The sequence below is a fragment of the Microcaecilia unicolor genome, chromosome 2 (assembly GCF_901765095.1).
Source record: "Microcaecilia unicolor chromosome 2, aMicUni1.1, whole genome shotgun sequence".
Classification (NCBI taxonomy): domain Eukaryota; kingdom Metazoa; phylum Chordata; class Amphibia; order Gymnophiona; family Siphonopidae; genus Microcaecilia; species Microcaecilia unicolor.
In genome coordinates this window covers 149,012,052-149,034,141 of record NC_044032.1, presented here as the reverse complement: position 1 = coordinate 149,034,141, position 22,090 = coordinate 149,012,052, and the positions used below count along the sequence as shown (strand labels likewise).

The following is a 22,090-nucleotide window of genomic DNA, read 5'->3' as shown; positions in this document are numbered from 1 at the left end:
ATCATGGAATATAATGCGTAGGGAGGCAGGGGCAAAGTAAAAATGAGATATAGGGTTCAGGGTTGAAAAACAAAACAGAGAGGGGAGCAATGATTATTGCTGAATCATATGCCTGAATAGACTTCCTGAGCCGGTACGTCAAGCTCCATCTCTGGCCGTCTTTAAATCTAGGCTAAAAACCCACCTTTTTTATTCTGCTTTTAACTCCTAACCCTTAATCACTTGTTCAGTACCCGTGTTTTAACTTATTTGTCCTGTTTGTCTGTCCTAATTAGATTGTAAGCTCTTTTGAGCAGGGACTTTCTCTTTATGTCCAGTGTACAGCGCTACGTATATCTAGTAGCGCTATAGAAATGATAAGTAGTAGTGATATTACCCAAACTACCACCTTAAGTGGAGTCAAATGCTTGATGAAAAAGTGAAGTTTTCAAGGCAGATTTGAATGATTTAAAAGATACGTCTGCACAGAGCTGGAGGGGCATAGAGTTCCAGAAATAGGGAGCAGTGAAATAGATACCTTTGGGACTTTCCACATAGCTATCCTGTTAGAAAATTACTCTATCAAATAAATTATCTTAATTGCATTCATGCAGAATTTGTAGATTTATAGACCTCAGTCCATCTATCTGAATTAGACATTTTCTTGATGGCTGTTTGCAAACACTCATTAACATATTACCAAAACAATCCATGAAGTTTATCAAAAGAATGTACATGTTTCTTATATCATTTTACTGTTGCTGTCATTATAGGTAAAGAACCTGGGAACATTAAATGATAAGCTGTATTGCTTATATTGACCAAACTTAACAATGTAGCTATGATAACTGAACATGTATTTGAGTTAACATTGCAATAGTGAGGATAATCAGCATTGACTATGCACATATTGTTTTTTTACATCCATGAGCCCTTTCAGCTATTGATGGCTGACTGTAACATAATATGGATAATATAATTACCCAAGCATGTTCAGCACCATATCAGAGTCAGGGAAAATGACCATGTAGATAACCTTGATATCTATTAGGGTACTATAAATATAATGTATAGATGGAAATTTACCAGATTGGTTGGGGAGCCTCATGCTGATTTCATTTCACCTTGTGCCTGATAGAATCACATTCTTTGATCTTTTTTTCTGCCTACCACACTTTCTTAATCCAACATTTTATTCAGGAAGATTCAGATTAAAACTATGGATTTCTACAAAACTTATGGTGATACAAAACTGCCCAAATCCCAGTGTGACACAAATCTATGCATCCCACTTGCTGTTTTGCTTGCTATATTTTCAGTGGGTTTTTTTCTGTAACATAGTCCAACTCAGTTTTTGGCTAGACCAGAAAAACAATTGTATGGGGTAAGAGCAATTATGCTATTCTACGTATGTATGCCAGCAGTTGCTCTTCTCCTTACCTGTGGTATCAGTGTAACAACACTGGAAGTGAAGTTCGAACTTGGAAAAATAGGGTAAACACCCCTGATGGTGGTGTTGATAACATGAGGAAGGATTTAGTGAAGCTACAGGAATGGTCTGGAATTTGTCAGCTTAGAATTAATGCTAAAAAAAATGCAGGGGCATGCATTTGGCCTGCACAAAAACGAGGGAACAGTGCAGTTTAGGGGGTAAAGAACTTTTGTGCACGAAAGAGGAACGGTACTTGGGTGTGATTGTATGTGATGATCTTAAGGTAGCTAAACAGGTAGAAAAGGCTACGGCAAAAGCTAGAAGGATGCGTTGGTGCAGAGAAAGGGCCAGTAGGAAAAAGGAGATGATGATGCCCATGTATATGACACTGGTGAGACCTCATTTAGAATATTGCATACATTTCTGGAGACTGCACATTCATAAAGATATAGACAGGATGGAGTCAGTCAAGAGGGTGACTACTAAAATAGTCAGTAGTCTTCGTCATAAAGCATATGGGAACAGACTTAAAGATCTCAATATGTATTCTTTGGAAGAAAGGTAGGAGAGGGGATATAAGATATAGACATTTAAATACTTATGCGGCATAACTGTGCAGGAGGCAAGTCTCTTTCAGTTGAAAGGAAGCGCTGAACGAAGGGGCAAAAGAAAAAGGTGAAAGAGGATAGACTTAGAAGTAACCTGAGGAAATACTTCTTCACAGAAAGGGTGATGCGTTCATGGAATGGCCTCCCGGTGGAAGTGAGGGAGACAAAAACAGTTTCTGAATTCAAGAGAACTTGTGACAAGTACATAGGATCTCTAAGGGAGTGATAGGGAGAGTAGATGGCATGGATGGGCAGACTGGATAGGCCATATGGTCTTTATCTACCTATAGTTTTCTATGTTTCTATACTAAGACTATAGATTCTCAAGCTTTGAATCCTTTTTATTTCTTAGTATACTTACCAGACCAGTCCAGAACCTGTTGGTTGTGTCTGTCAGCCAGCACATGTGAAGAAAAAGATTTTAGAATTCTGGGCTCTATCCCAAGGACATCATGCAGCCTCGTGTGGAATATTTCTCTTTCTCCAGCAGATAGTCAGGCAGATCATACATTCATACATTCATTTCACTTTCTATACCACCCTTACTAACTGACAGACCAGAGCTGTGTACAAACTAAAAGCTTACAAATAGTAGGAAAGGAACTACAATTTTGGATAGGAAAGAAGTCTCATACATTCAAATAAAGTTGATTTAAGAGAAAAAAGAGAGGTAGGGAAGGAAGGAAGAAGAAGGAGGAACAAGGGGAAAGGAGTAAGACCCTAATGGATGGATTTTACCCCTCTATGCAGGATGAAGAGCAAGGGTAAAAAGTCAGGTTTTCAATGCAATCTTACATTGTTTCAGTGAGGATTCTGCATGTAAAACTAAAGGCATTGTATTCCAAAGGAACAGTGAAGTAAAAAAGAAGGCTCTGTTTCTGAACAGGCTGGACTAAAGCTGCTGATCCAATCACAAGACTGAGTTTCAGTTGAGCAAGAAGTGCTGTTTTAGTTTTTGAAACTTCATTCTAATTTCAGGAAAAAAAGGAAGAATGCATTTCAGGTTTATTTTTTTTTTTTGTGGACTGAAGAGGTTATCTCAGAGGAGACTGTGATTTTTCTTTTCCCACCCCTCACCAGAATCCTACCTTTGGACCTGAAACTGCTGAAGATTTCACAAACTTTGCTGTTTGGAACATTAACAATGTCACAGTAAGAGTACAGTGGGAGTTGCTTATTTTAGGCCAGCAGGAACCTCTGAACATTGATAGAAGGGCCCTTGCTGAGGGAGCTCAGGCAGTTTCTTTATAACCGATGGGAGTTCTGTACTGTTTAGGCCACAGCAGTAAGGTAAATTTTAATAGTGGCTGGCATGCCTGAGGAGAACGCGCCCATCAGCTTTATCAATCTGAAAGTTGGCAGATGACAAGGAGAAAGTGTTTCTCTGGTCTTAGCAGCTTCTCCTGTTGTGTGTCATGGGAGAGAGCTCTACAGAAGAAAGAGCAGTTATTTCTGACTGAACTAAGGCATATTAAACTGCTTATGTTGTACTGCATAATTTTCTTCTCTGTAGTTCTGCCAGACCAGTCCAAATACCCTACTTAGTTGAATATAAATGGCTGTTATTCTGTTTATGGAATATTGTTCCAATTCTTTTTATTTTCACTGCTCAGGGTGCTTTTAGTTTCCAATCCTTTTAACCTATCTGATTGGATTCTGAGGCAGTTCCTGTCCATGTGGGAGAATGTGTGTCAGTAGACTGGAAGAATTCTTTGTTTGTTAAAGGTCATTGATGGATATGACAGGTGAACAGAAGTAAAAACTTGAACACCATTGCTTTGTCAGTCAAAATACGGAACACCTGAGGCTGCACGTTGGCATTGGCGGCACGTTGGCATTATTGGGTAGATCCGAGAATTCTAGATTCTCATGCCTCTGCATCTGCTAACAGATGGGCACAATCCACAGATTCTGTACTGGTCTGGTAGGATTAAAGGAAAGAAAATTATCAGGTAAGACATAATTTCTCCATAGCAGTAAGTACACCAGTACAACATGACCTATTAAGTAGAAAGTGTTAAGTAATGCCACACTGGGAAAAGATGAAGGGTCCATTGAGCCCAGCATCCTGTCCACGACAGGTTTATTATACTTCTTTTACACTAGAGGAAATAAACCACGGTTCGTCTGTTTTAGTTCATAGTTTATGCCAGTCTAGTGAGCTAGATTTGGTATGGCATATAATGGAGGTGATTTTAGAAAGGTTAGGTGCCATTTATACATTTCAAAAGCTGATTTATAGGTGTAAATCATTTTATATGTATAAGTGATGATTTTAGAAAATTCACTATGGGGGAGATTCTGTATATGGCACCTAAAAAAATCAGTGCTAAAATCAGTGCCAACTAAGCATATTCTGTATTATAGAATACGCTTAGTTGATATTTCAGTGCCTAAATCTACGCACATCCATTTACACCATCGAAAACATGGTGTAAATCACGGCACATAAATTTAGGTGCACTGGGCCATATTCTATAATTAGGCGCATAAATTTCAGAATGCCCACGAAACGCCCATTTCCCCAGCAATAACCATGCCCCTTTTTGCCTGCGCTCATTAGAAGTTTGGTGCACATCTTTACAGAATACACTTAAAAAGTTGTGCGCCTAAATTTATCAGTGCCAATTAGTTCTCATTATTGCTTGTTAAGTACTGTTATCAGCACTCATTAGCTTGTTAAGTTATGCGCATTGTTATAGAATCGGATCTCTATGCACACTAAATAAAACCTGGTGTATATACAAATAAATTAAATCAGCATATAGAGATTTGAAGAAGGCATGTTCTGGGTATATTTTGGACATTTCTCCAAAATGTATGTGTATTCCATGTTTCAGAACAGCAGTGCACATTTATTTCATAAAATGTCTCTATCTGTATTTACATCTGGATTGAGTCATACATAACTGTGGGCTGACTTCTCATTACAGCGAGGTTGTGGGAGGAGAGCATGGGAGGGAATAAGGGCTTAATTGAGCTGCACAATTAATGCGTTAATGTGATTGTGTGTTAAAATGTTAACTCGCATTAAAAAATTAACATGATTAACTACAGGAGCTGCGGCTGCATATGCCTCAATGGTCTCTATCCAATTGTTCTCAGCTGTGCTCCTTTCCAAGATGCAGCAGCTGTGACTTCCGGTGCGCTCTATACAATGGCAGTGAAATCAAACTAAGAACCACATGCTAATGTGACTTAGTAAGTTGTGCAGTTCTGTCGCTGCCACCTTAGAGCTGCATTACCATCATCTCCCAGACTGGGTCTCTCCATCTTCATCAATAACTCTCCTCTGTCACAGTTATGGTTTTTCTGAGCCACAACTCATCTTTACAGCCAAAGGTTTACTTCTCTTAAATGGGACTCCCCTTTACTCCTCCAGGTCAGTGGCAGGAGACCATCAGGAAACCAAGGACACCTGCAGGCAATCAAAGCCCCCCCCTCCCCCAGGGGACCAAAGGCACCTCAGGCAACCAAAGACCCCTCTAAAGGACAAACACTTAACTTTATCTGCTTCTAACTCTTCCCCCCTTGTCACTCAGTCCAGGGACCCTTTTCTCCCTTCACTTTCTCTCTGCATTTTATTCCATAAATACTCCCCTTGGGCTGGGCTTCCTCCCACCCAGGACCTCCCAGTCATTTCCCTCAGTGACTCTTCACAGGGACTTACTCTCTCCAACAATCCCAATTTAACAAGGGATTACAATAGGTAAACTGTCTTCATTGCTGTGTAGAAAGGTAGTATACTAAATATTTAATAAACATAGACATGTTTTTTGTAAAATGGCTTCCTCTGCCACATGTGCTGTAAAATAGATTTGTATGATTAAACTTGTCCTATTATCTGTATCTTTATCTTGGATTTCTCTCTCTTGGTAGTTTGTGTTTGGGTGGGAGAACTCTCCAAGATATTGAACAGAACAGTTCTGTTGTGCTCTGTCCCATTTAGAATCCTGGAGCCAGCCAAATATTATAGCAAGGCAAAAAGGTCTCTTCAAAACACAGGAGCTTCTTTTGACTTCACTGCAGCCTAGTTTTCAAAGCCAAGGCAGAAATGTCCCTTTGATTCACTCATTTTTATCTACAAAATCAATATCACAAAATAAGGATAAAAAATTGGTGAGGCACCCTCCCGCAGTACCACAACTGAACAACACTTGTTTGCAACCTCTCCCCCCTCCCCATTCTGCCTTACCCAGAATAAGAGTTTCTTAATATAAGTTGGAGCAAAGCTTCATTACTTAGTTTATACAGTAGGTATTCCATCTCCTTTGATTCTAGTGCAGTGGGACTCTCGATTCAGCATCTACCTCCTCATTGGATTCTTCGAGGGTCATTTGGGTCCTGCCCTGGGGTCCAGTGGAAAGTTCTTGTCCCCATCTTTTGCCTCTAGGGCAATGTTTATCGATCTTTGTATGGCCATGATCCCATGATCACGGCCAACTAAAATTGGCCAACTGGAGATGCAAAATTATGCACCTATGGAGAACCCACCCAGGTTGTGACCCGAAATGTGGGTTTTGTGACCCTATTTGGGGTCCTAACCAACAGTTTGGAAGGCCCTGCTCTAGGTAGTAATTTATATGTTCTCAAGAGAACTTGACTCTTCTGAAGTATTGCTGAGTCATTCCCAGGCCCAACCTTCCTTAACCCTTTTTCTCTGCGCTGCCTTAAAGGGGCCCTAACTTAAGACTGAAGGGATCCTTTCAAAGGTTTTTGCCTTTCTGGGTGAAGGGGTCCCACTCCCTTCTTGAACAATCTCTTAACATCCCCCCCATTTATCTCTTTTATAAGTATTTTCAGTACGACTATATGTATTTTATTTTTAAAAAAACTCCATGTTCAACAGCTCTTTCATATAATACCTCTACCACCTTCCTCCCTTACCCATCTTACTTACCCACTTTTTATTGTCCACCTCTTTAAATACTATATTCTGCTGTTTTATCCATTTTGTATTCTTGTAAACCTGTTATATTTGTAAGCCGCATTGAACCTGCTAATAAGTGGGAAAGCGCGGGGTATAAATGTTACAATACAATACAGTGCCGTAGCGAGGGCGGCTGACACCCGGGGCGGGTCGCCGCTGCGCACCCCCCCCCCCCGGGTGCAGCACGGCGCCCCCCCCCCCCCCCCCCCAGAGCGCATTCTTTCTTACTTGCTTGCTTGCTTGCTTTAGAAGCAAGGGATAGGCGGGAGGGCCGAGCCACCCCCGAGTCCACGTCACTGGGAGCTGCGTCAGTTCCATTGGTTTCTTGCTGTCTCTGCCCCAGAACAGGAAGTAACCTGTTCCGGGGCAGAAGGAGCAAGGAACCAACGGAGACGACACCCCCCCAGCGGCGTGCACCCAGGGCGAACCGCCCCACCACCCCCCCCCCCCCTTCCTACGCCACTGATACAATACAATAATACCACTTTGGGTGACTAAATAGTAACATAGTAAGTGATGGCAGATAAAGACCTGAATGGTCCATCCAGTCTGCCCAACAGTCATATTCATTATCAATTAAAGATTAAATCAATAATGAACATGATATTATATACTTGATTATTGTCTTTCTTTGGTGTTTCTGGGACACAGACCGTAAAAGTTCGCCCGACTCTGTCCTTATGTTCCAACTACTGGAGTTGCTGTCAAAGCCCACTCCAACCTATCCGAATCTGTCTTGTCATTTGCAGGACACAGGCCATAAAAGTCTGCCCAGCCCTGTCCTCACATTCCAAATTACTGGAGTTTCCATCGCAGCTCTCTCCAGCCCATCCTACCACTAGATTGCTATATGCAGGACACAGACTGTACAAGCCAGCCCAGCACAGGTCTTAGTTGTTACAGCCAGAGTTGCCATCTAATCACCACTTGACATGCAAACACATATGTAACCCTTTAAGTTTTGTTTTTATATCATTCATTTTCTAATTAGAGATCCTCGGTTCATCCCACGCCTTTTTTAATTCCGCCACAGTTTTTTTCTACACCATGCCTTGGGAGGGCATTCCAGGCATCAACCACCATGAAAAAGAACCTTCATATAAGCAGTTAACAAATTTCAATAAATATTATCACAATTTTACATATTTGGACCTAAATGCCCATTTGCTGACCTGGAATTCCTATTCAAAATTGGACTTAACGTAACGAAAACAAAAGTAAGCATGTTTTAAACCTCAGTAAACTAATGTAATAAATATATTGTATTTAATGTACTGCAACATTGGATCTAGTTTTTGAAATAAAATTAGTAAGAGCCAAATGCATTTCTGATGTTTTGCACTCTGTTTGCTCAACAGAACTGATGTTACAGCGATTCTGCTCTGTGTTGAAGATATGCTTTGGTCAGTGTGCAGCTCTGTAAAGGAACTGTTGAATCCATTGCGGGATCTAGATACTAGAATCTTTAAAATACATAACCATTGTAACAATCTGCTTATTGTATTAGCAATTTTAACTGCACCTTTAAAAAACATCTATGAGTAAGTATGACCTAATATATTGATATGAATACATAAAAATAAGTCTATACTTTAACATGGTGTGCATTTTGGGCCAGATTCTATAAATGATGCTGAAAATTTGGCACTGATAAAATTTAGTGCTCAACACCATTCTTTAAGGGTGCTTTGGGATAAGCACTCTTTATAGAATTGCATTGAGTGCCAAAATTGGCACCCAGCTTTGGGTGCGAGGACTTACGCCAGCTGAAACCCAGTGTATATCCTGGTTTGCAAATTGAACTCAGATCCCTGCTATTCTGTAACTCTACACACATCTTTTGTAATTGTCCCTGACCTACCAATGCTGCTTCTATGGCCACGCCCTCTTTTGAGTTGTGTGCAATCCAATTTAGGCGCACATTTTTACAGAATAGCACATAGCCATATCCGTGCCCAAATCATAATTGGTGGCAATTAAGTGCTTGTTAGCTCCAATAATTAAATCTTTGAAGCCCATTAACTAATTATATTGGGTGTCAATCTGGGATATGTGCCCAATTGTGGGTGACCTTTATAGAATCCGGGTAATTTTATAAAGTTTTTCTGCTTGTAAAACCAGTTTGATAAAATTATATGGGCATAACTATGTATGTGCAAGTACAAGTCCATGTATGCTTATATGCACAGCATGTGTACATGTTATCCAGGGTAAAGTTGGTGACATATACATGTATTTTATAAAGCATGCAAGTAAACAAATTGAATACATTTATGTCTTCTTCAGACCAGGTCTAAATTTTTGCATGCACTCTTCGGGTTGTTTCTGGGTGGTTATTTTATGTTCAAACATTTTATTGCATCAAAATAGACATCAACAGACTTGACTTTACATAGCACTGATATCAAAGCTCAATGTAACTATACGACTGTTTACTAACTAACCGGCAGCAATGAAGAATTATGCCTTGTAATAGTGCTCTAAACCATGGTAAATGTCCTAGTATCATACCCGTGTGCAGCAGTTTACATTTTTCCTCCCTATCCCTCTGTCCCCTCCCCCCTCATCTTAACCATCCCACAGTACCCTCCCCTCCCTTGAGTGCCAACAGTGTTTAAATTCTACCAGTAGAGAAGTCTCTTTCGCGCAACTCCAGCAGAGTAGTATCACCTTTTTCCCCATCAGCATAGAGTTATGTAAGAAATGAGTCAATCCTGATGGGGGTTGGTTCCCCAGTTGGTATTCATCAAAAAGCATCATAGATAAAATGGGGATATTCTGCTTCCAGAGTTTAGCTGCTGTATCCACAACCTGATTCCAAAAGGCTTGGATAAATGGGCAATGCCAAAACATGTGTGCCAGTGTGGCTAGTTCTTGTGAGCATTTCGGACATGTCCCAACTGAACCCAGCATTGCTCTGAGGGCTCTCCTTGGTGATTTATAGAGTCTGAGCGCAAACTTGTACTGCAGCTCCCAGTGCCTCGGGAAGACTGCTGGTTTTTGAATTTTGCGCATGTATACGCGAAATTGCTCTTCTGTCAAATTATTTTGTAGGTCCTCTGCCCAGGCACTGGTCAGCTGTTTAAAGTTCAGTTCCTCTGTCGTGTCCTTTAGGTATCTGTGGTGGAAACGCAAAGGTATAGTAGTAGTCGCACCCAGTGTGAGTGCATCACTTAAAATATATGTACCTATGTTGTCTTTATAAAATAGGGATAAAATAGGCATCTTTTTGGACTTTCCATATAGGTATCCTGTATCATTAGGCCTCCAGTCAGTTAAAGAAAACCGGTTTTGCAGATTTTTCAAGCTAGAAAAAAACTGAAAATATGCTGAAAATTAAAAAGTCTACTTTTATCACATTCTGTACTAGCAAGTTCAGATTTTTAATTTATTTCTATCTGCCAGTAGTAAGAAGAACATTGAAGGAGTGATGACAGGGCCAGCTTAACCATTAAAAAGAGAAAGTAGCCTTCTAAGATGACAGCTTCTAGAGGACACAAAATGTGGTTGGTTCTCTTCTGGCTTCTCAATGTATCATCATTTCACACTTCATGAAAGAACTTCTCTATGTCAAAACACTAGTGCAGGATGTGGTCTAACTTCTATTACCATGGGAGCTTATTATTTTTCTGACTTTTCTTATGAAGTCACCATTTCAACCACAAGTCTTCACTTAAGTACCTTACATGGAAAGTGCTCTTCCTAGCTGCTGTTACCTCAGCTAGGAGAATAAGTGAAATCTAAGCATTAATAACCTATGAACTATACGTACTATTTCAACATAAAGAAAAAAACAGTTCTGTGAAGTTGTTTCAGGATTTTTGCTCAAAGTAGTAACCTCTTTTGATATCAATAAGGAAACAGTACTTCCTAAATTCTGTCCAAAGCCTCATAAGAATCCATGCAAGACAGCCCTCTATACCCTGGATTATAGGCAAGTCCTTGCATACCACATCAGAAGAACTGAATCAATCTGGAAATCACAGCTTTTGTCTCCTTTAATTCCCAATAGAATTAGCATACAGTCATCAAAAGAACTCTAGCAAATTGGCTGGCATCCCATTTACAGTTTTCTTATCAACAAGTGGGTACTCCTTTGAACTAAAGTTGCAACAAATTGGTGCCATGGCTTCAAGCTAGCTACAATTTCTTCTGAATTAGCCATATTTTATTGTCATCTAGGCAACCTCTTACAAAATTACCCATAGTGTGTTTCATACAACCTGGTATTTGTATTTATTGACTAGGTATACCACCATTTGTGATGGCTCATAGTAGTTTATAGTAAAAACCATAAAAAACAAAATAACAATGTAAAAGAGAAACAATGAACAAGATATGGACAACAGAAATAAACAATAATGGACACAAAGCAGGAGCCAAATTACAATCCAAGATTAAGAATTTACAAAAGCAGGAGGGAAGGGAAAAAAAAACAGCTGTCTCTGCAAACTACAGCTACCAGTCCTGGGCAGTGCTTTTTTTCTAGGAGAAAAGGTGCCAGACTGAAGATTCACTTCCCCTCCTGTGACCATATTGCAACATGTTCCTTCCCGGGACTATATGAAAAGCCCTAGTGGTCTAGCAGTCTCTTCAGGACAGAAACGACCCCCACCCGTTCCTGCGTATATTGGTTTCACAATCAAAATGGCTGCTTGGGATTGGAATTGACGGGAAGTCATGGCAGCCATTTTGATTGTAAAGCCAGCATGGGAAGGAGCGACTGAGGATCGCTCCTACCCTGAAGAGGCCACTAGACCACCAGGGCTTTTATGGCAGGCCCAGGGAGGACCTGTGGATAGGGGAAGGGAGAGCTTATGATTGGGGGGCACCTACCCACTCACCCACCTGCCAGCCATCCAGCGGCTGTGTAAAGAAAAAAAAAGTGCAGCGAGGAAAAGGTGCCAGTACAGTGTACCGGTGCATACTGGTTTAAAGGAAGCCCTGGTCCTGGGCTTCCTTTAAGTTCCAGTATAATCACAGACATTTTTATAAACTAAAGCAAGTTTTTAGTCCTGCATTGAAATTAGGATAGAAACATTCATCTCTCACCTTCTGAAAAAAAGAGAGCATATGTGCACAGTAGGCCGATCAGCAAATCGGTTCAAGCTGAATGTGCGGTGGTAAAGTACTTTATAGAAGACTCTGCTGAGAGTATCTGGATGGTTACTATAGAAGTCCAAAATATCTATCTAGTGCTTAAAAATTAAAGATGACAAGTTTAAGCTTGAAAAAAATAAATCACAAAAGGTTGGGTTTTTAAAAGATCTTATGGGTTTGTATAATCGCTTTTATAAATTGAATTGTGTATTATTTATGATATAGTCTTTAGTAATTCACATTCTTTAGTGAGTCAAAGGTACTACATTTTCTTTATTATTGTCTTTTGTGGGAAAAAAAACAATAAAAATTGATTGAACTAAAAAGGTTGGGTTTTTTTTGTAATTGAAGAAATCCTTCAGGCTGTGCTGCCGTATACCAGTGTTTCACAGCAATGGTCTGTGCACAAAGCAAGCAAGTCCCACTTACTTGATGGCCCACAATTTTATCTTCTCCTAAAGAAGCCCTGTCAAAGGAAATCTGCTATATCTATTTTGATTTTATGACCTTTCATATAAGGACTTTATTTTGTATCTGAGAAAATATTTTCTAAAATGTTGTTTAAGGCTTTTCTATTGTTTTCTTCTTGACAAGAATGTTTGTTGTTGTTTATGTTTATTTAGAGATTTACTGTTCTGCTTTTTGTGTCAGCCAGTAAAAGCAGTTTATGTTCTTATCTATAAGAAAAAAGAGGGGATTCCAAGATGGTCGTATGCATCTAGGAACGTTGAGGTCCTCACTTCCTAACGCATTCAACATGCCGAAAAGTCAAGGCAGGGCAGCAGTCCGAGCTTCCCCGCTGCCTGCCTTATTACCTGCAGGTCCGATGGACTGTTTCGTGAGGACTCTGGGACAGGGTCTGGAGATCAGGAGTGGTCCCTCAGGGAATGCCAGCTTGTCGGAGGAATTATCGGTGTCCCCAGGGTGTGACGTTACGCTGAGCCCTGATCTGAGAACTCTGCCACAGCGGACTAGCTCCCCCTCCGAGGGATCGACGGGGCCACCTCCAGAGAGCGGAGCGGGCCCAGGATCGAGTGAAGCTCAGAAGAGCCATCTTGAGAGGGACTTAGGGGGGGCAGCAGCAACCCCCTAAGGTGAGCAGCCCTGTTGCAGCTGAAACGGGCTTACGAGACATGGAGTGTAGGACCTTTGGTGTCTATGCCCCCTGGAATACTGGCAAAACCGGCAGAGGTAACTTTAGATTCATTGTGGGACTTAGTTTCCCAACTGGCACAATCTTTTCTACAGCAGACAAACAGCGTGTTGCAAAAAGTTACTATGATTGAACAGAGAGTGGAAAAAAATGATTCAGAGGTAAAATCTCTTTCTGAACGATTTGAATCTGTGGGAAAAAATGTTTTAAATATGGGAAATATACTAACAGTAATATTAAAAGCTATCTCAAATTTGAGAAATAAAGCAGAACTATATGATAACTATATGAGGAACCATAACCTTAGGTTTATAAATTTCCCAAGGGTAACAATGGTGAAACCATTGGATATGCTAAAATGTTATCTTCAAGAAATATTAGAAATACCTGAAGAAAATGTACCTCCATTTACTCAAGTATATTACATACCAAAAAGAGAATCTGCTCAACAACAGCAACAAGACTCTATAAATGTTTCTGCCCTCTTGGAAACCTCAGAAACTGAATTAGCCACAGTGGCTCTGTTACCTGACAAACAGTGGCTTTTTCGAATGCGCTTCAATAACAAAGGAAAATTGTTTTGGGGTCAAAAATACTTTTGTTTCCTAATGTTTCGAGGGAAACCCAGCGTAGGTGGAAGCAATTTTTGATATTGAAACCCGCCGTTTTGCAACTATTCTATGTGAGATTTCCTTGTAAATGTATCGTAAGATATAACTTCGTTAAATATGTTTTCATGGAGCCTTCCCATTTAACATCTTTTGTTGCCTCTAAAAGAGCTGAAGGAGTGTAATTGTTTAAATTCCCAGTCCACCTAGGTGTTATTTTACCTTAAACATTTGTTTTACCTTAATTGTCCTTCTTATTAGTGATCTTGGAATCCAATATAATGTGGACTTGAGTGTTATTATATATGTCTTATTATATTACTTTTATTGTTTGATTTTTATCACAATTTTTGTGATCAAGTGTAAATCCTTGAATTATTGATTTAAATTTATAAAAAAAAAAAAGAAAGAACAACAGATAAGCAAAAGGTTGCAGTATAAATAGTAAAGAAAAACTAATTGTGGCAGTAGTTGCAGTCATTTCAGCCCACCATGAGCCTTCCAAAAACAACCATCAAAACTTTAGAAATAAATATGCTTTCAGCACCTTTTTTAAAAATATTTAAAGTTCAATTCAGCCTGGAGGTACTGGGATAGTGCATTCTACAGAGCTGACACCAGATGGAAGAATGCAGATTTGTGCATACTTTTTGAAAGCATGAGATGATTTTGATCTAGTAATCAAAAGAACCTACTAGGAACATAAGGGAAAAGAAGATTAATAAGGAAAGCCACAGTAGAACTCTTTGTGAGTGAAAATTAATATTTTAAATTTGATGCAGCATGGAACCTGGAACCAGATCAATGACGTAACATGATCAAATATATGGGAATGGGCAAGTAGCTTAATTGTGGTATTCATAATTAGCTACAGACAATAAAGATGTAGCTCGTATAGTAAATTACAGTAGTCCAGACTACTGATCAGCAAAGTAAAGACTAATGTAAGAATGGCCAGCTTACTCAGAAGAGGTTGAATAGCTCAAATATTCCTCAGGATGATGAAGCATGTTGTAACTACTGAGGAGATCTGGTTTTCAAAAGGGAGCAGTGTTTCCAAATAAGAGCTGAGAAATTTTTAAAGATGATTCAAGAGAATTGGAGAAATGTTTAAAGTTGAGCCTGACCTGTAATCCATAATGCCCTTATCTAAGGATCCATGAACTTCTACTACTACTATAAATCATTTCTATAGCGCTACCAGTCATACGCAGCGCTTTACAATTGAACATGAAGAAAGAAAAGAGAGTCCCTGCTCAAAAGAGCTTACAATCTAAATCAGGACAGACAGACAGGGCCAATAAGGATAAGGGTAGGACAGACAGAAGGACACATAAGGAAAGGGACTATTGAAGAAAGGAAGACAAGATAAAGGTTACAAGCAAGTGACAACTTTAGGAGTCAAAAGCAGCATCAAACAGGTAGGCCTTTAGCCCAGATTTGAAGGCGGCCAAGGATGGAGCTAGACGTAACGGCTCAGGAAGCCCATTCCAGGCATAAGGTGTGGTGAGACAAAAGGAACGGAGTCTGGAGTTAGCGATGGAGGAGAAGGGTGCAATTAGGAGAGATTTGCCTAGTGAACGGAGTTCCTGGGAAGGAGTGTAGGGAGAGATAAAGGTGGAGAGGTAGTGAGGGGCTGCAGAGTGAATGCACTTATAAGTCAATAAGAGGAGTTTGAATTTTATACGGAAATGGATAGGGAGCCAGTGAAATGACTTCAGGAGAAGGCTGATATGGGCATAATGACTTTGGCGAAATATTAGTCGTGCAGCAGAATTTTGAACAGATAGAAGAGGAGAGAGGTGGCTGAGTGGAAGACCTGTGAGAAGCAAGTTGCAGTAATCTAAGCGAGAGGTGATAAGAGTGTGGATGAGGATTCTGATAGCGTGTTCAGAAAGGAAAGAGTGAATTTTGGCGATATTATAAGGGAAGAAATGACAGGTTTTAGCAATCTGTTGAATATGTGCAGAGAAGGAGAGGGAGAAGTTACGAGCAGATGAGACAGGAAGAATGAGCGTGTTGTCGACAGAAATAGAGAATGGGGGAAGGGGAGAGGTTGGTTTAGGTGGGAAGATAAGGAGCTCAGTTTTGGACGTATTGAGCTTCAGGTGGCGGTGAGACATCCAGGTAGCAGTGTCAGAGAGGCAGGCAGATACCTTGGACTGGAATTCTGCCGAGATTTCTGGTGTGGAGAGGTAGATCTGGGAGTCATCAGCATAAAGGTGATACTGAAAACCGTGGGAAGAGATCAGAGGACCAAGGGAGGAAGTATAGATGGAGAAAAGGAGAGGTCCTAGGACGGATCCTTGAGGTACACCCACTGACAGCAGGATAGAGGAAGAGGAGGATCCACCAAAGTATACACTGAAAGAATGCTGTGAGAGCAAAGCCTTAGCGAGGGTGCCTGACACCCGGGGCGGGTCGCCGCTGCGCGTCCCCCCCCCCCAGGTGCAGGGCACGGCGCCCCCCCTCCAGAATGCACCCCCCCCCCCGAAACGCATCCTACCTTTCAGCGGGGGGCAGGCGGGAGGGCCATTCCGCCCCCAGTGCACGTCACTGGGAGCTGCGTCAGCTCTGCTGCTTCCCTGCTTTCTCTGCCCCGGAACAGGAAGTAACCTGTTCCGGGGCAGAAAGAGCAGGGAACCAGCGAGCTGACACCCCCCCAGCGCGTGCACCCGGGGCGGACCGCCCCACCGCCCCCCCCTTCCTACGCCACTGTGTGAGAGATAAGAAGAAAACCATGAGAGAGCAGAATTCTGAAATCCAAGTGAGAACAGCGTGTCAAGGAGTAGGCTGTGATCAACAGTGTAAAAAGCAGCAGAACTTCACTCAAAAGAGCTACTAAGCTGGGTTCTGTAGTATGAAATTTTCTGAAACCCAATGAGTAACATTGGAGGAGGAGGTTTTTTTTTGTTTTTTTTTAGTAACAAAGTCAATAAGTTAAATGAGGACAGCCCTCTGCATGATGTTTGTTGAATGGAATATTGAATACTAGTCTATAGCTACTGAGAGAGGAAGTATCCAGGTTACCGTTTTTCAGGATGGGCTTAACAACAACTGTTTTCCAGGATAAAGGCTGGAATTGATCATTGACAGCTTGACATCAGGAGAACAGTTTCCAGTGCACAGATAGAACAGGGAGAAAGTGGCCTCTCTAAACTAGACACTGGTGGGTGACATCATTAACTGTATTATTTAAATATGCGCTGCCTCCTGAATTCTCCACCTTCTCCAAGCCCTCTGTCTGCCAAACAGTAATGCAAACGTTTTTCAAAATGAATCACTAGTTACCATTTATTATTGTGGTGATTTGGCTAATAGGTTTTAGTGTTCATGTCTATGAACTATTCTATAACATGCCAATACTTACTAAAATGTGCATCCTCTCAATGTATACTTGACCCATTTCCTAGCTACCTCTTAAAATCAGTTTCTGAACAGTTCCTATAATGCTTGCAATCAAATATAACATTTATGCTATCTCATGGAATGTTTCCTTCAAAAAATGGAAAAAGAATCCTAACCCCCATTGCCAAAAACCCACAATCCAGCTTAAATGAAGTTTCAAACTACAGGCCTAGCCCACTGTTAGGTAAAGTAATGGAAGGCCTAGTTTTATTTATTTATTGGGATTTATTAACCGCCTTTATGAAGAGATTTACCCAAGGTGGTGTACGTAAATCTTATAATTTTGTTAACAGTATAACAATAGTAAAATAACCAACAATAAACATAAATACAATAAATGAGGTAAACTTGAAAACAGTAAATTTAAACCTAATAATAGAACTACTGTAAAACAATATCAAAAATATATACTACCCAACAACTCATGGACTATGTTAACTCTTTCTCAATATTACATTCCTGCCAATCAGGTTTCAGGTTCTCTTACAGCACTGAAAGAGTCCTAACAATGCTTATTGCAAACTTCAGAAAAGAGCTAAATAAAGGCAGAAAGATCATCATCTTACAATTTGATATGTCCAGCGCTTTTGATACAGTGGACCATGACATTCTACTCAATCTGTTAGAGTATGTTGGTATATTCGGCGGTGTTTTTCAGTGGTTCAAGGACTTTCTCACCTCTAGATTCTACCAAGTAAAACAATCAGGCCTCATCTCAGCTTCCTGGTCACCTAATTGCGGAATGCCACAAGGCTCTCCTCTCTCTCCCATCCTGTTTAATATAATGATGGCACCTCTAGGTTATGTACTTGAATCAAATGGTTTCAATTGTTTCATGTATACTGATAATGTTACAATCTATGTCACTTTTGACAAAGGTATCGAAGAAATCTTAACCAATATAAAATCAGTCCTAGACTTAATGGAATCATGGCCAAACAATTTCAAATTGAAATTTAACAGAGAGAAAACCAAATTGTTAATACTAACAAACCCTCACCAACCAATTACTACTTCTACTTTTACTAATGGTAACAAAACATCCACTGGAGCATAATTTGAAAATCCTGGGAATAATTGAACACCATCTCTCATTTGAACCACAAGTACCCAAATTGGTGTCTAATGTATTCAAATCATTATGGAAACTAAGAGTTTTAAGATCTTATTTTCAAAATACAATTTTCAGATCATTAACTCAAACCTTGGTACTAACAAAATTTGATTACTGCAATGCAGTCTATGCAGAATTTAAGACCTCACTAATCATAAAATTACAAACAGCTGAAAACACAGCAGCTTGTGTACTTAAAGCTACCCGATACTCCAAAGCAACCCCGCTGCTACTCAAACTACACTGGCTACCAATAAGTTCATGCATTACTTTCAAATTATGTGCATTTACCCACCAAATAATGTGTGGTTCATCCCCATTTTACATGCAGAATCTTATAGAGCTATCAACACTCAATCCCCAAAAAAATCATCCAGAGACTTTCTTGTATTGCACTTCCCTCAATGTAATAAAATCAAATATAAAACTATTCACAGTGCTGGATTTTCATACCAAAGTACAATCAGATGGAACTCTTTGCCCAAACAACTCCGTCAAACTGAAGACTATCTCATATTTCATAAACTATTTAAACTCACTTGATAAGATCGACCTCTAACATTAGAGATAACTAATCGTCTAACTAAGCTTGCAATAACAACAACTCTGTCAATATTCACATTCTATCCAATGTATTACAAACATATAATGATGGCTCCACTACGTAAAAAACTGGAAATAATGGGCTTCAATCCATTCATATAAGCAGATGATGTCACTATCTGCATACCATTTAAAAACAGTGACAAGGCCAAAACAGGGCTGGACCTTATGGAAAACTGGGCTGCAACATTCAAACTCAAACTAAATAGGGACAAAACTAAATTCCTGATTCTATCAAGTCCACACAACTCCACATCACACCAAAACATCACAATCAAACATACAAAATTAAAACACAGCTAAAAATACTGAGAATTATCATTGACAAACATCTAACACTGGACAATCAAGTAGCAGCAGTAACAACAAAATGCTTCAGAACACTATGGAAACTGAGAAGGATCAAAGACTATTTTCTAAGATAATCATTCCAGATAATAGTACAATCATTAGTACTATCACAATTAGACTACTGCGATGCAGCATACGCAGCGTGCAAGGAGAACACACTAAAATTGCTACAAACTGTCCAAAGCGTGGCAGCATAACTAATTTTCAAGAAATCAAAATTTGAAAGAGCCACTCCACTGCTTGAAATACTACACTGGCTGCCAATCAAGGCCAGATTAATCTTTAAACCCAGCACCATCATTTACAAAATATTATTCAGTTTGTCGCCTGAATACATGCCAGACATAATCAAACTATCCCCAAGAAACGCAAGCCCAGAAACCAGAGGCTACCTGCTTCTTCACCTACCAAGTTGTAGAAATATAATCTACAAAACCATATATATGGCTGGATTTAGCTACCTAGGTTCCAAATGGTGGAACACAATACCAAAGATCACAAGAAGAATCACCAACTATCTCCAGTTTAGAAAAGAACTGAAAACCTACCTCTTTAAAAAAAAAATCTACAACTAAGTACCTAAACTGTCAAAGAACTTTCCACTTCCTATCTGTAAACCTCCACTTCTAGCTGTTTTTTTTAATTGTTAATCACTTCCTAAATGTAAATCAGTTTGCAAATTCCACCTTTTCGTGGCTTGGTTGTAACAAAAAAAGGACCAACTAAAGTCGTCCAAGTGCTCATCAGGGATGCCCTTCTTTTTTCGATTATGGGTCGAGGACGCCCATGTGTTAGGCACGCCCAAGTCCCGCCTTCGCTACGCCTCCGACACACCCCTGGGAATTTTGGTCGTCCCCACGACGGAAAGCAGTTGGGGACGCCCAAAACCAGCTTTCGATTATGCAGATTTGGGCGACCCTGGGAGAACGACACCCTTCTTCCGATTTGTGTCGAAAGATGAGCGTCCTTCTCTTTCGAAAATAAGCCTGATGGTAAAAACATTTTTAGGCATGTTAGAAACAAGAAGCTGGTAAAAGAATCAGTTGGACCTCTAGATGACTGAGGGTTAAAAGGGCCACTCAGGGAAGAAAGGCCATAGCGGAGAGATTAAATGAATTCTTTGCTTTGGTTTTCTTGAGGAAGATGGGGAAGTGATACCAGGGTCAGAAATGGTATTCAGTGCTGATGGTCAGAGAAACTGAAACAAATCTCTGTAAACCTGGAAGATGTAATGGGGCAATTCGACAAACTGAAGAATAGTAAATTGCCTGGACTGGATGGAATACATCTCAGAGTACTGATAGAGTTGAAAGATGAACTTGCAGAGCTATTGCTAGTAATATGTAATTTATCTTTAAACTTAAGCATGGTACCAGAAGATTGGACGGTGGTCAATATAAGGCCAGTTTTTTAAAAGGGTTCCAGAAGTAATCCAGGAAATTTATAGACTGGTAAGCCTGATGTTGGTGCCAGGCAAAACGGTAGAGACTATTATCAAGCACAAAATTACAGAGCATATACATAAGCATGGATTAATGAGACAAAGCCCACATGGATTTAGTCAAGGGAAATCTTGCCTCACCAATATACTACATTTCTTTTAAGGGATGAATAAACATATGGATAAAGGTGAGCCAGTCAATATTGTATATCTAGATTTTCAAAAGGCATTTGACACAGTACCTCATGAAAGACTCCTCAACCCTTCTCTGGGACTTACCCGGAGATCAGTATTGGTGTCAGTGGAAAGGGAATGGGATTCAATATTACCGCCTTTCTGTGATTTTTTGCAACTACATTCAAAGTGGTTTACAAAGCGGGGCATAATCGAACGCGAACGCCCAACTCCATGGGCGACTATTTCCGAAAACGGGTACATGAAGGGAAGGACCAGACCGTATTTTCGAAAAAAAATGGGCGTCCATCTTTCGGTTCGAAAATATGGTTTGTAGGAACCAAATATGCCATGGATTTAGTCGTTTGTGAGCTGGGCATTTGTTTTTTTTAGCGATAATGGAAACTAAAAACACCCAGCTCACAAACGTCCTAATCCACGGCATATTTGGAGGGGCCAGGATTCATAGTACACTGGCCCCCCCTGACATGCCAGGACACCAACTGGGCAACCTAGAGGTCAATACGGTGGACTTCAGAAACTGCTCCCACATGCATAGCTCCCTTACCACGGGTGCAGAGCCTCCAACCCCCCTCCCCCAAACCCACTACCCACAAATGTACAACACTACCATAGCTCTTAGGGGTGAAGGGGGCACCTACATGTGGGTACAGTGGGTTTTGGAGGGCTCCCATTTACCAGCACAAGTGTTACAGGTGGGAGGGGGATGGGCCTGGGTCCGCCTGCCTGAAGTGCACTGCGGTACCCACTAAAAGTGCTACAGGGACCTGCATACATGCAGGCCTCTAGGACTTGTTGCTGCTGTATAACCTTGGCACACCAGTTGACACCTGAAGACTAATCGCTCCGAAAACGTCCTTTATTGGAATAAGCACATTTACTCACAGTTAACTGCAGATCAGAGGTTGTGCCCCACTGGCAACGAGTCTCCCTGGTACTGAGATTAGCGGTAGGTCAGAGCTGGCAGAATGCTGTACAATGCCCTCTTTCAGCAACATTCAACGTAAGAACTAGGTTCTGTAACCTGACTAACACATGAAAGGGATCTAAAACTGGCTTACAAAAATGGCCACTACCTCATGGACTACCAGAAACAAAACAGGGCACACACTGACCCAGTAGGCAGGGGGAAAAGCACCATGGGAGTAGAGCCTATCACCTACCAACA

General features: G+C 40.6%; 1 protein-coding gene across 1 annotated transcript in view; it reads left to right on the top strand.

Annotated features, from left to right (window-relative positions):
* Positions 1 to 22,090, top strand: part of KIAA0825 (KIAA0825 ortholog) — a 584,207-nt gene that overhangs the window by 169,880 nt on the left and 392,237 nt on the right. Inside the window, 1 exon segment of the mRNA XM_030193391.1 lies at positions 8,308 to 8,490. Within this exon segment, the coding sequence (XP_030049251.1) occupies positions 8,308 to 8,490 (183 nt within the window).